This window comes from Temnothorax nylanderi, unplaced genomic scaffold, assembly GCF_030848795.1.
Source record: "Temnothorax nylanderi isolate EJ_2023f unplaced genomic scaffold, tnyl_v1.0 TNYL_tig0757_pilon, whole genome shotgun sequence".
Taxonomy (NCBI): Eukaryota; Metazoa; Arthropoda; class Insecta; order Hymenoptera; family Formicidae; genus Temnothorax; species Temnothorax nylanderi.
The window spans coordinates 59016-71361 of record NW_027249819.1 but is presented as its reverse complement, the minus strand read 5'-3'; the positions used below and the strand labels follow the sequence as shown (position 1 = coordinate 71361).

Here is a 12346-nt window from a genome sequence, read left to right as displayed (position 1 = left end):
TGCGAAGACGCGTACGATCGTAGAGACGCGACATAGAAGATTCGACACGAGCGATTACGCGGAGAATAGAACGCGCACGGCATGCCGCGCGTCGTCAACAAGAAGGTGTCCGGTTGATGAAGGACGAGAAACAACGGCGCGATCATGACGGAGTTCGTGGGCCTCAGAGCGAAGATTACACTTACAAGGTACTCGGACGCGACGACACCAAGAGAATAAAGGGTGTTAAAAGAAACGTAGTCGCGAAGAGGATCACGTTCGAGGATTACGTGGCGTGCCTGCGGAACGCGCGCGAGCTGAAGACGCGCCAGTCGTGCATACGCTCGACGTTGCACGAGGTTTACACCGTGTCGGAGCAAAAACTAGCTCTCAGTCCGCACGACGACAAGCGATACGTGACGTTGAACAGCGAGGAACGCTTCCGTGGGGACATTACGGAATACCGTTGTAAAAAAGAAACAATATCATAGGCTTCCTAAAAATTGTTTATCGTAAAGTCAATAGCACGTAAGAAACAAACAGATGAATGTGTAAACTTTTATTAATAAAGTACACGTTGCGTGTGTCTACGAATGTCTAACTATTTTTTGTTACAATACAGATGCCTTATCTATCCACGAATTGTGCAAACTGTCCATTCCTAGCCACTTCACGTACACTCGATTGCCCCGCTTACGCAGGACTTTTTCCACGAGATAGACGTCGGGATCGGAGACGCGTAGCAACTCGTGTTCGTAGAATCCTCCGGCTATCGCTTCTCCGCGAATGTCTTTCAACAGATACGTAACGGATTGGTCCTTTGTACTTTAGCTATGCGAAAGATCTCGGTGGTCCAATTGGGAGTGTAGCCCTTTCGAAGATTGTTTTAATTTGCTCACGCGCACCGGATCGTCGACTCGAAATCTCGCTGGCGCGGCGATCTTCGCGCGACTGTACACCGTGCGCAGCAGTTTTTCGGCGACGGTGGGCGTCACGTCCGTCGGACGCATTCCGATCGTTCTGTGTCTGCGACGATTGTAATTCGACAAGAGGCGCGGCAGCGAGTCTATCCATCTGTACGATCCCTGGAGCGTGAGAGCTTCCACATGTCGTTTTTCAACGTGCGATTGAATCTCTCCACCACCGACGCTTTCATCACCGAATACGTGGAGTAGTGATTCACCTTGTGCGCGTTGTAGAATTCCTTTCCTTGTCCGTTTGCAGATTCTTAGGGTATCGCGCGTCCTCGCGAAAGATCTTTGGAGAGCCGTCGCGATCCTTTCCGCTCTTAGTCTTGAGCGGGATCGCCCAGGCGTACTTGCTCAGCACATCGATGACCGTCAGAATGTAATTGTGACCCGCGTTTTCGCGCGAATACGGACGCATCTCGACCACGTCGGCCTGTCCACAGGTCGTCGTAACCGCGCACCACGACGCACAGTGGGAAATGACCTGAAGAGTTTGGTTCAAAATAGGATTCCGGCGAAACTACTCGACCGATTTTAACGAATTTTTTTTTTAAATAAAGGTAATAAATTTGGAAAAAGATTGTCGAGGCGGATTTGGAAAAATGATGCGTATTGCTTTAGTAAAACAACAAATATGAACAATATACGAAATTTTGCATATACGTCCGTATAGATCAAATCTCCGACATAGTTGCAACCTCATATCTTTATGTATTTTGATGCGCTGATTATGAATATGACCATAAAAATTGGCGACAAGGTCATTTTCAAGGTCAAAACTGAAAAAAAAAACGCGTTTCTTTGCGGTTTTTGCGTTTATTTCCAAAAATACAAATCACACAAAAAAATGTTTCAAATAAAATAGATAAAGCATCAAATTCTCTACAAAAAAGAGTATATACGCATTTTTTTTGTGATTTTTATTTTTCGAAATAAATGCCAAAAAAACGCAAAAAAGCATTTTATTCAGATTTTGTCTTGAAAATGACCTTGTCGCCAATTTTCGTGGTCATATTCATAATCAACGCATCAAAATACATACAGATACGAGATTGCAACTAATACGTAGGGAGATGTAATCTATTCAAACAAAATTCAAAAGACGGACCCAATATAACAGACAAATTTTTCAAGAATTGAGTGGCCGAGAAGACGCAGAAATCGGTATTTGGATCGAATACAGCACACAAGATTTTTAGCGACAAAAAAAAATGGAAACACCCTCCTCTTTTACATGGGCTTGGGACCATCAATGGCAGAGTTTTGTTTCTTTTTTTGTTTTTTTTTTTAATAATTTTGTACTTTTTTTGTAATTTTTTCGTTTTTGTTATTTTTTTTTCATTTTTGTAATTTCTTGTTAATTCTTCCGTCAATATTTTCATTGTGCTTAATTAAACGAACTCAGATCATACAATAGTCCTATCGAGGATGTGCTAATAACAATTGTGCCTCGGGATTCAGTAGCATAACTTTAGTCTTCCACTTTTTCCTATGATAATTGATTAACGGATCACTGGTTATTAGAAGCTTGCGCGTGATGTCAGTATTTGTGACTACTCTGCTACATTTCTAGTGTGAAATTCACGGAAACGTTTAAAATCCTTGTTTCGTGCTTCTTGCGCTTCTTCGGATAGTTCCCCAATCGGGAGGAAAGCTGCTTCGATGATTGAAGCACCGTGTAATAAAATTTTATGCACCGTTACTGGCATGTAATACCATTTGTACTTATCAACGTACAACTCGGCTGTTTCGAAACAGTACTCTCCAAATTTCACGGTGTTTATTTCCTCTCCTGATGCCATTGTTTGCAGAATTATTCCAAATCTACGTATTAAATCATTGCTGACGCCAGTAATCTCGGATGCTAATTCTGGATCTCTAAAAAATCGCCTTGCGGTATTTCCAGTGTTGGTAGTTCCCGAGCCGTGTTTGGGAATATCAACGATGAGACCCATTTTTTCATAAAAACCTTCTTGTATCAGTTTCTTTCGACTTTTCAATTGAGCTTTGTGATCTGGTGTACAGGCTGCCCATTTGCAAAAATCAAGCCGATAGCCTATATGTAAAATACATTCCATCAGCCGTATCCATGCATGTAGCGTAGAAAGCCCAAATTCGAAGTATTCCGTCTTTTCCGGCTTTTGCGTTACTTTTGCTAAATCGTTCATCTCAGATGGTTTTGCAGAACAGATATAGCACGTTGCAGCTGAGGAGGTTTCGGAAATAGCTTGGCAAACTTTTCCATCAATCATGGTTAAGGACAAATCATGTGTAACAGTTATTTTGAAGTCACTATTAGGCAACTTAACCTCCGTTGGCACAAGCTTCGATATCTTTTCCTGCAAGGACTGTATTTCGATTCTTGTTCGAACATTAGTTTCCGGTACTTGTTCATACATAATTGGTCTGCACAAACTTGTCGACCCAGGATTTGGATTTTTCCATATCATTAACGGAAGTTCGCAAAAAGTCTGAAGACGCAAAGGCACAATTGATGCCATGAAAACTCCTGCGTCCGATTTTCCCTTCGTTGTAAAGATTTGATTGTACCGACTTTGATCAGATGCGCCATCGCAACCATACTTGTAGAAGCATTTCAAGGTTACATTTTCTGTCGCAAGCATATCAGCACTCAATATATTCGGTACTTGTAGCAGGCGTGTTACCGTAACATCAAGTAAGTCTTGCAACTCTATACGCGCACTCCATTCAGTTATAGCTATACTACCTTCCTTCGGAAGGCATGCTCTTTTAGCGTCTTCGAGTCTTGAGTACAGTGGAAAAACATTTGCGTTCTGACCGTTCAATCGAATACGCAGTGTCTCATATTGATGCTTAGAAAGTTTTGCATTTTCGGCTACCGCTATAGCTTCTTCTTGCGTAAAAGGAACAACTGCTGCAATTTCCGGTTCTTCAACTTCTGCTAAGAGATTTACGATCGCTTCAGCTATCTTTTGTTTTCCGGAAGTACGCAAATTTGTCAGAAACGCATCCTGAATTTCTGTAGGCGAGTAGCTATCAATTATTGACAAGATTTTTCTTCTCTTCGTAGACTTTGAAGCAATCTCATAATCAACTACGGATTTTCTACCTACTTTTGCATCCTGGAAATTCACGATAAAATCTGACATAAGCCATTTCTCATTGCTTGCATTGAATTTCGCCGCATTGTAAAAGGAATTCTTCCATTTCTGTGCAAAAACCGGAAAAAAGCTTCTCGATAACTTCTCTCGCAACACCTTCTCTTTATCCTCATCCAGTGGGTTTCTGATACGAATATACTCTACTAAAACTTCTACATCTTTCTTATCTCCTGACATGTATAAGTCACTTAAGATCTTATTTTGTACATGGATAGTTTCCATATTCACGTCATATATGTGAAAAAAATGTAGGGGAAAATAAAAAAAAAAGACAAATTCTTAAAAAGGCTGTAAAGAAATATAAGCAGAAGGCTTTTTGCAGAAATGAAATTGCATGAAAAATACAGCAAAAGATAAAAAAAATAGGGAATAATTTTTCAAGATAAAGTGAACCGATTAAATATTACGAGAAATGAAAACCGCAGTATAAGAAAAAAAGTATATAGCTCGTCGAAATTCAAGGAGAATAACATAAACGGAAGCCAATATTACCACCAACGAATCGATTTTTTAAACAAAGTTTTATGTGAAAGTTCTTGCTGTTGATCCATTTGTGTATGAAACCGCGAGTGTTTTCGAATGCGAGACACTTTGCGTACTGGTGCCCTCTATTCAGCAAAAATCAAAACTTCCGTGGATTTGTCCATATACTATTCGTATGCAATGTTTGCTATGTACGACTAATCTTATCGCGTATTAAGGATTACACTATATATGCTAACAGCAAACACTATTGTTTTGATATAAGGTAATATTATAACTGCATTAAAAATATGCAACAAAATGTCATGTATGGAAATATATGTTATATTAATCATTTATGGCTAAAATTTGATATGATTTATCTGAGTTCATTAATAGATTCTTTTTAGTTGTGAGGTAGATTATCAGCCCGGTTAAAATTTCTAAGATATATATTTTTAATGTTTGATAAGCATACTTTTGTTATAAATAAATAAAGTCTAAAAAAATGAATATAATTCTTACTAAGCTACATGATAAAAAATTGGAAAAATGTCTGCGAAGCTTTTCGGGTCGCTGATTACAAATCAGGGGTCAGTTATGAAACATTCAAAATGGCGGATCCAATATGGCAATTTGAATTTTCTAAATCTGAGGCACAGATTCGTTATCAGTGATCTCGTAAATCCCCGAGTTACAAATTTCTGTAGTACCTGTTTTTTATGTAAAGAAAAATGTATGCTTCACAGAGTTAAAAGAACGTGGAAAATTTCTAAAACCAAAAATTTACATTACTACTGTATTGTATGTACCATTATTGTGCATCAATAAAACTCTGTAGTTGCAACAGCCAAAGATATGGTTATAGCAACTCAGCATTGGTTCCAGTTATATTCATAGTTGTTGCAATTATATATTTAGTTGTCAGAACTGAACAAAAATAGTTGTCAGAATTAATCTACACAGTTGTCACAACTAGAGGTATACTTGTGACAACTGTAGTAATGTAAGACACAGTGTTAATAATTGAAGACATAGTAAAAGTAAGGCATAGTAAAAAAAAGATCAAATTTATTTGACAAGTTATTTATATTGCATGTGAGACTTTAGTTTTGTATTTAAAACAAAATCATGTAGAATAATAATGTTTGCAATTTGAACAAATTTTTGTGAGAAAATTGTCATATTTTACTGTGAGCACGGCATTTTATGGGTATATTATCTGAAAACCTACATTTTAAATAAGTTCAACGCACAATTTGCCAACTGCAATCGATATTCTTGAAAATCTGGTTCCACTATATGCCATTCTCTCACATCCACGCGGTATATAGGTAATTAGCATATGTTCTCAACTTAAGAATGCACGTTTTCTTTTGTTTATTTACTCCCTACCTTGCACACCCATATAGAGGTATATATTTTAAATACAAATAACATGCCTTTGTCCATAAGCAATACAATCTTATACAATGTATGTCATTTTCATATGGTTTCCTATTCCTTAGCTACTAATAATATAAATAATAATAAGAAATTACGGATATTGAAACATTGTTTAACATACAGATATGAATGTTGACATATTAGGGTGTACTTTCGAATAGATTACATCTCCCTACGTATAAGTTGCAATCTCGTATCTGTATGTATTTTGATGCGTTGATTATGAATATGACCACGAAAATTGGCGACAAGGTCATTTTCAAGACAAAATCTGAATAAAAATGCTTTTTTGCGTTTTTTTGGCATTTATTTCGAAAAATAAAAATCACAAAAAAATGCGTATATACTCTTTTTTGTAGAGAATTTGATGCTTTATCTATTTTATTTGAAACATTTTTTTGTGTGATTTGTATTTTTGGAAATAAACGCAAAAAACCGCAAAGAAACGCGTTTTTTTTTTCAGTTTTGACCTTGAAAATGACCTTGTCGCCAATTTTTATGGTCATATTCATAATCAGCGCATCAAAATACATAAAGATATGAGGTTGCAACTATGTCGGAGATTTGATCTATACGGACGTATATGCAAAATTTCGTATATTGTTCATATTTGTTGTTTTACTAAAGCAATACGCATCATTTTTCCAAATCCGCCTCGACAATCTTTTTCCAAATTTTATTACCTTTATTTAAAAAAAAATTCGTTAGAATCGGTCGAGTAGTTTCGCCGGAATCCTATTTTGAACCAAACTCTTCAGGTCATTTCCCACTGTGCGCCGTACGGAGGTAGATGCACTAACGTCGCCTTCTTCCGCGAAATTTTTTTTTTCGACGACTCTTCTCGCGCCACCCCCGCGCTTCTTATACGGCGCGAGGTACAACCCGCGACCCTCCATCGCGCGATTGTGTCGCTGCAATTCGTCGAGTTGTCGCTGCGCCGCTTTGCCGGCGCTCACCGCTTTGGCCACGCCAGCCGCGCCACCGATCAAGGAACCGAGCGCGCCAAACATCAGTAGAAAAGGCAAGAAGCCGCCGCGTTTCGCTGTCGGAAGTATCCTCCGCTTCTTCCTCTTGCTCTTCCTTCTTGTCTTCGTGTTTCTCCTCAATCCCATTCCTTTCCTCGTTTTCCTTTTGCGTTCCATACCCATGCCCAGTTTCGTCTTCGCCTTCATAGCCGCCCATACGGCCGCCGCGGCGAGTCTCTCACCGGCCGTGGAATCCTTCGCGGTGACGCGCTCGCGCGCCCTCTCGGCGAGCTGTCGATCGGCGACGTGTCGCTCGGCGAGCTCGCGGCTTCGCGAATACGCGACGTCGTGCTCTCGACACGCCGCGTCCAACGGATTGATGCCTTCTTCGCCGCGCGCTAGTCTTTTCGCTAGACGCGTACCGGGTCCGCAAAACTGATAGCTGGGTATGTGCAGCTCGAAGGAAAGAGTGTTTATCGCGCGATTGAGTAGACCGGCGCCGCGCATTCGGTCGCGGTTGCGGGAGGATTTATTTCTTCTTACTTCGAACGGGAAGTCGATGACTCACCGTTCAGAGCGAGCGCGCTATTGCACACGTAGCAGTCCTTGATGAGCGGCGGTGGACCGTCTATGTGCGTTCGCTGCCACGGACGATTGTAATGTTCCATACACGGGCGATATCTCTGCGTCTCGGGATCCTTTTTTATATGTTCCGGCAAACGGTCCCACAGCAGGTGCACGTATTTCTCAAAATTACGCAACAGAACGATCTTCGGAACGAATTCCAGATCCTCGGCCGTTAGATTGAGAATATCGTGCCTCTCCGTCAGTATGGGAAACATCTCGATCACCGATGCGCGCGAACGAATCGTTGCTTTTAGATTAATTTTTTGTACGGATACGGCGACACGCTCGCGCTACTTATACTCGCGCGCGAGGCGTTTGCGCACGCGCGACGAAACGAAACGACGTCCGCGCTTTCCTCCCCCTTTCCGGCGATCGAGAGGCTTATCGCGAACGAATCGAGCTAGTGCGCGCTCGCGGAAAAGATCGAGAGAGAGGGCAAAATGCGATTCGTGCGACAGTCGGTGACGATAGGAGTCTCGAATCTGGATCGCAAAACGCTGGCGAGGTCGGGCGCGACCGAGAGAGGAAACGGAGAATCGCGCAGACACGGCCCTCTCCTTCCGAACGTCGTACGTTGCATCATTTGCGGTCCCTCGAATTGCGGTAAGACGAACGTTCTGTTGAGTCTGCTGGAACAACCGCACGGTCTTTGTTTCGAGAATGTATACGTGTACTCGAAATCTCTGCAACAACCGAAGTATCGATACCTCGAACGATTGTTTGAGCCTATGGACGAGATCAGCTATCGCGCGTTTTCCGACAATCGCGACGTCGTTCCGCCCGACGAGGCGCTTCCCGACTCGGTGTTTGTCTTCGACGACGTGGCCTGCGACAAGCAGGACAGGATGAGAGAGTACTTTTCTATGGGCCGACATTCGAATATCGATTGCTTCTATCTCTGTCAGACGTACGCTAAAATACCGAAACATCTCGTGCGCGATAACGCAAATCTGTTGATCCTGTTCAGGCAGGACGGCACCAATCTGCGACACGTGTACGACGATCACGTGAACATCGATATGTCGTACGACGAGTTTCGCGCCTTCTGTCGCGAGTGTTGGCGACGCACCTACGGTTTTGCCGTGATAGACAAAAACAGCGCGTTGCGAGGCGGACGGTACAGACGGGGGTTCCACGACTTCGCTGTAGACCGTGCTGTAGAGCCGATCAGTGCGCCTCGCCGAACGACGCGAGTATGAGCGCGATCGTGGGAGAGAGGACCGCGCGAGAGATAGCCAAAACGCGCGCATCGATTTGCAGAAAATACGCCGCTCTCAGGCCCGGAAAAATGGAGAGCGAGATCGCTCTGGACAAGAGGTACGAGTCTATCGTCAAACCTTTGAAACGGCTCGCCGATGACGTAGAACGTAAGAGTAAAGGGCCGGACAAAATTGACGACGCTGACAACGGCGGTATCTTTACGTTCGCGAGAAAAATGAAAGCGACGAAGAGAGCGAAGAAGGACAGCGAGAACGACGACGACGACGACGACGATGCTGGCGCCGACCTGGAGCGCGATTACGCGGAGGACGACGACGTATTCACGCCAATCAGGACAACGACAAGCGCGGAAAAAAGAGAGTCGCGTCCAGCACGGCTGAGTTCGGCTCCCGCGACGACGACGACTATGACGAGCTCCACGCCGATCCACGCCGATTCGGTCCGGTTTTTACCCAGAGAACGTGAGATCGTCTCGGAGACGACGACTCCACCTCCCGCGCTAGAGACGTCCGTCAGGGAATCTTTGAGTACGGCGGAAGGTCGCGACGCTCTGGATAGCCAACTAGGACCGTTAGGGCGGGAATACGTGGGCGCTCTTCTGAGCGGCGACAGAAAAAAGGAGATCGACCACGTCTACGGAGTGTATCTCGGCGAGAACTACACGATGCTGGGTAACAAGCGATTTGACGTGGCCGCGGATGACTCCGTGATCATCGACGGTGTACGGTACAAGGGCACGCGCGGTCTGTACGAGTTGATCTTCATGCGAATTCCCGACGCTCGCGTCTACACGGACAAGGACAAACGAACGTACAGGACTATACTTTTCGCCACCAACGCTCACAAACGCGATCGTAGCGCCGGCATGCCTGTCAAGGGTAACAGGGAACACAAGTACACGAAAATAATAGCGCCGCTCGTACACCCGTCTAGCAAAGTTGGAACTACGAAGGGTGCCGGACTACCGTCGGCCATGCGACTGACCGACAACGCGATCGATTACGTTCACTGGGACGATCCCAACGTGCTGGTCAATCGACTTCAACTGCTAGACGCCTCTCGTCGAGCCGGCAACGACGCTCACGACAACGAAATCCTGTCGATAATCGAGGAACTTCGCGAGGCTGGTTTCGTTATAAATTGATCGGTCGCGTCGATCGCGACGGCAGTACGAATCGCGCGCCCGCCAGCGCGATGTCCGTGAACAAATTCGGCATGTCTCTGACAAATCGGGGCAACGGTGACGGAATCAACGGTGCGTCCACGGTGAGATTACGCTTGTCGATCGAATCCCTGCGTAATTACACGCGCAACAACGCGCTCTTTATGAGCGAAGATTCCTACGACGCGAAGGAGCGCAAGATACGAAGAGTGGCCGCGCCGGAGATCGACACCGACGCGACGAACAGGAGTTACGTCGAGGGCGCGATCGAACGATCGAAGAAAAGCGCGACTGAAGAATTGAAAGGCAAGATAGCGGCGGTGGAGAACAACGCGAAAAGAAATTTGAGAAATGAGATAGCGTCGGTGAGGAACGTAGCGCTCCTCATTCGTTTAAACTCTTATGAAGCGGATCAGCACAAGATACGACACGTAGCCGCGCCGGATATCGGCACCGACGCGGCGAACAAGACCTATGTAGATGACGCGATCGGGCGGCTCAAGAGCGTCGTAATCGAAGAGATCAAGAAGAACAGCGCGATCGAAGAATTGAAAGGTGGAATCGCGGCGCTGAAGAACGGCGCGCTCCGTTTAAACGAGGATTCCTACGACGCGAGGGAACGCAAGATACGAGGAGTAGCCGCGCCGGAGATCGGCACCGACGCGACGAACAGGAGCTACGTAGAGGGCGCGATTGGGCGGCTCAAGAGCGTCGTGATCGAAGAAATCAAGAATAACAACACGATCGAGGAATTGAGAGGTGGAATCGCGACTCTGAAGAACGACGCGCTCCGCTTGAATCAGGGCTCTTACCACGCGAGGGAACGCAAGATACGAGGAGTAGCCGCGCCGGAGGTAGGCACCGACGCGACGAACAGGAGCTTCGTCGAGGGAGCGATCGCGGAGCACAGAAAGACAACTTTGAGAGAAGCGATAAAAGAATTTAAAGACCATTTCGAAACTGTGAAAAATACCCTGGATAAGCACGAGGTTGAAATCATCGCAATTAAGACTGTTTTAAAAATTCTTCGTCGCGACGCGGCGGCGAGGAAAGTTTTTTCGCGCCGGCGCGTGCAATTCTTCCACGAGTCTACGTTTTTCCACGCTCATTCTCCTTAAGAATTTTTAAAACAGTCTTAATTGCGATGATTTCAACCTCGTGCTTATCCAGGGTATTTTTCACAGTTTCGAAATGGTCTTTAAATTCTTTTATCGCTTCTCTCAAAGTTGTCTTTCTGTGCTCCGCGATCGCTCCCTCGACGAAGCTCCTGTTCGTCGCGTCGGTGCCTACCTCCGGCGCGGCTACTCCTCGTATCTTGCGTTCCCTCGCGTGGTAAGAGCCCTGATTCAAGCGGAGCGCGTCGTTCTTCAGAGTCGCGATTCCACCTCTCAATTCCTCGATCGTGTTGTTATTCTTGATTTCTTCGATCACGACGCTCTTGAGCCGCCAATCGCGCCCTCTACGTAGCTCCTGTTCGTCGCGTCGGTGCCGATCTCCGGCGCGGCTACTCCTCGTATCTTGCGTTCCCTCGCGTCGTAGGAATCCTCGTTTAAACGGAGCGCGCCGTTCTTCAGCGCCGCGATTCCACCTTTCAATTCTTCGATCGCGCTGTTCTTCTTGATCTCTTCGATTACGACGCTCTTGAGCCGCCCGATCGCGTCATCTACATAGGTCTTGTTCGCCGCGTCGGGTGCCGATATCCGGCGCGGCTACGTGTCGTATCTTGTGCTGATCCGCTTCATAAGAGTTTAAACGAATGGGAGCGCTACGTTCCTCACCGACGCTATCTCATTTCTCAAATTTCTTTTCGCGTTGTTCTCCACCGCCGCTATCTTGCCTTTCAATTCTTCAGTCGCGCTTTTCTTCTTCGATCGTTCGATCGCGCCCATCGACGTAACTCCTGTTCGTCGCGTCGGTGTCGATCTCCGGCGCGGCCACTCTTCGTATCTTGCGCTCCTTCGCGTCGTAGGAATCTTCGCTCATAAAGAGCGCGTTGTTGCGCGTGTAATTACGCAGGGATTACGATCGACAAGCGTAATCTCACCGTGGACGCACCGTTGATTCCGTCACCGTTGCCCCGATTTGTCAGAGACATGCCGAATTTGTTCACGGACATCGCGCTGGCGGGCGCGCGATTCGTACTGCCGTCGCGATCGACGCGACCGATCAATTTATAACGAAACCAGCCTCGCGAAGTTCCTCGATTATCGACAGGATTTCGTTGTCGTAGCGTCGTTGCCGGCTCGACGAGAGGCGTCTAGCAGTTGAAGTCGATTGACCAGCACGTTGGGATCGTCCCAGTGAACGTAATCGATCGCGTTGTCGGTCAGGTCGCATGGCCGACGGTAGTCCGGCACCCTTCGTAGTTCCAAC

At 45.5% G+C, this 12346-nt stretch overlaps 1 protein-coding gene across 1 annotated transcript; it reads right to left on the bottom strand.

Moving 5' to 3' along the window:
• Positions 1-806: 806 nt before the first annotated feature.
• On the bottom strand, positions 807-1365 carry LOC139785224 (uncharacterized). The gene is made up of 2 exons (XM_071724394.1): positions 1163-1365; positions 807-1053 (listed from the first exon to the last, which is right to left on the bottom strand). The coding sequence occupies exons 1-2, from the start codon at positions 1363-1365 to the stop codon at positions 807-809; spliced, it is 450 nt and encodes a 149-aa protein (XP_071580495.1).
• Positions 1366-12346: the final 10981 nt, after the last annotated feature.

Excerpts from the sequence above, each read along its gene's own strand:
- LOC139785224 (XM_071724394.1), bottom strand. The coding sequence starts at position 1,365 with ATGCGTCCGTATTCGCGCGAAAACGCGGGTCACAATTACATTCTGACG. Across the intron at positions 1,054-1,162 it reads AATTCTACAACGCGCACAAG|ATGGATAGACTCGCTGCCGC; the intron begins GTGAATCACTAC and ends GGGATCGTACAG.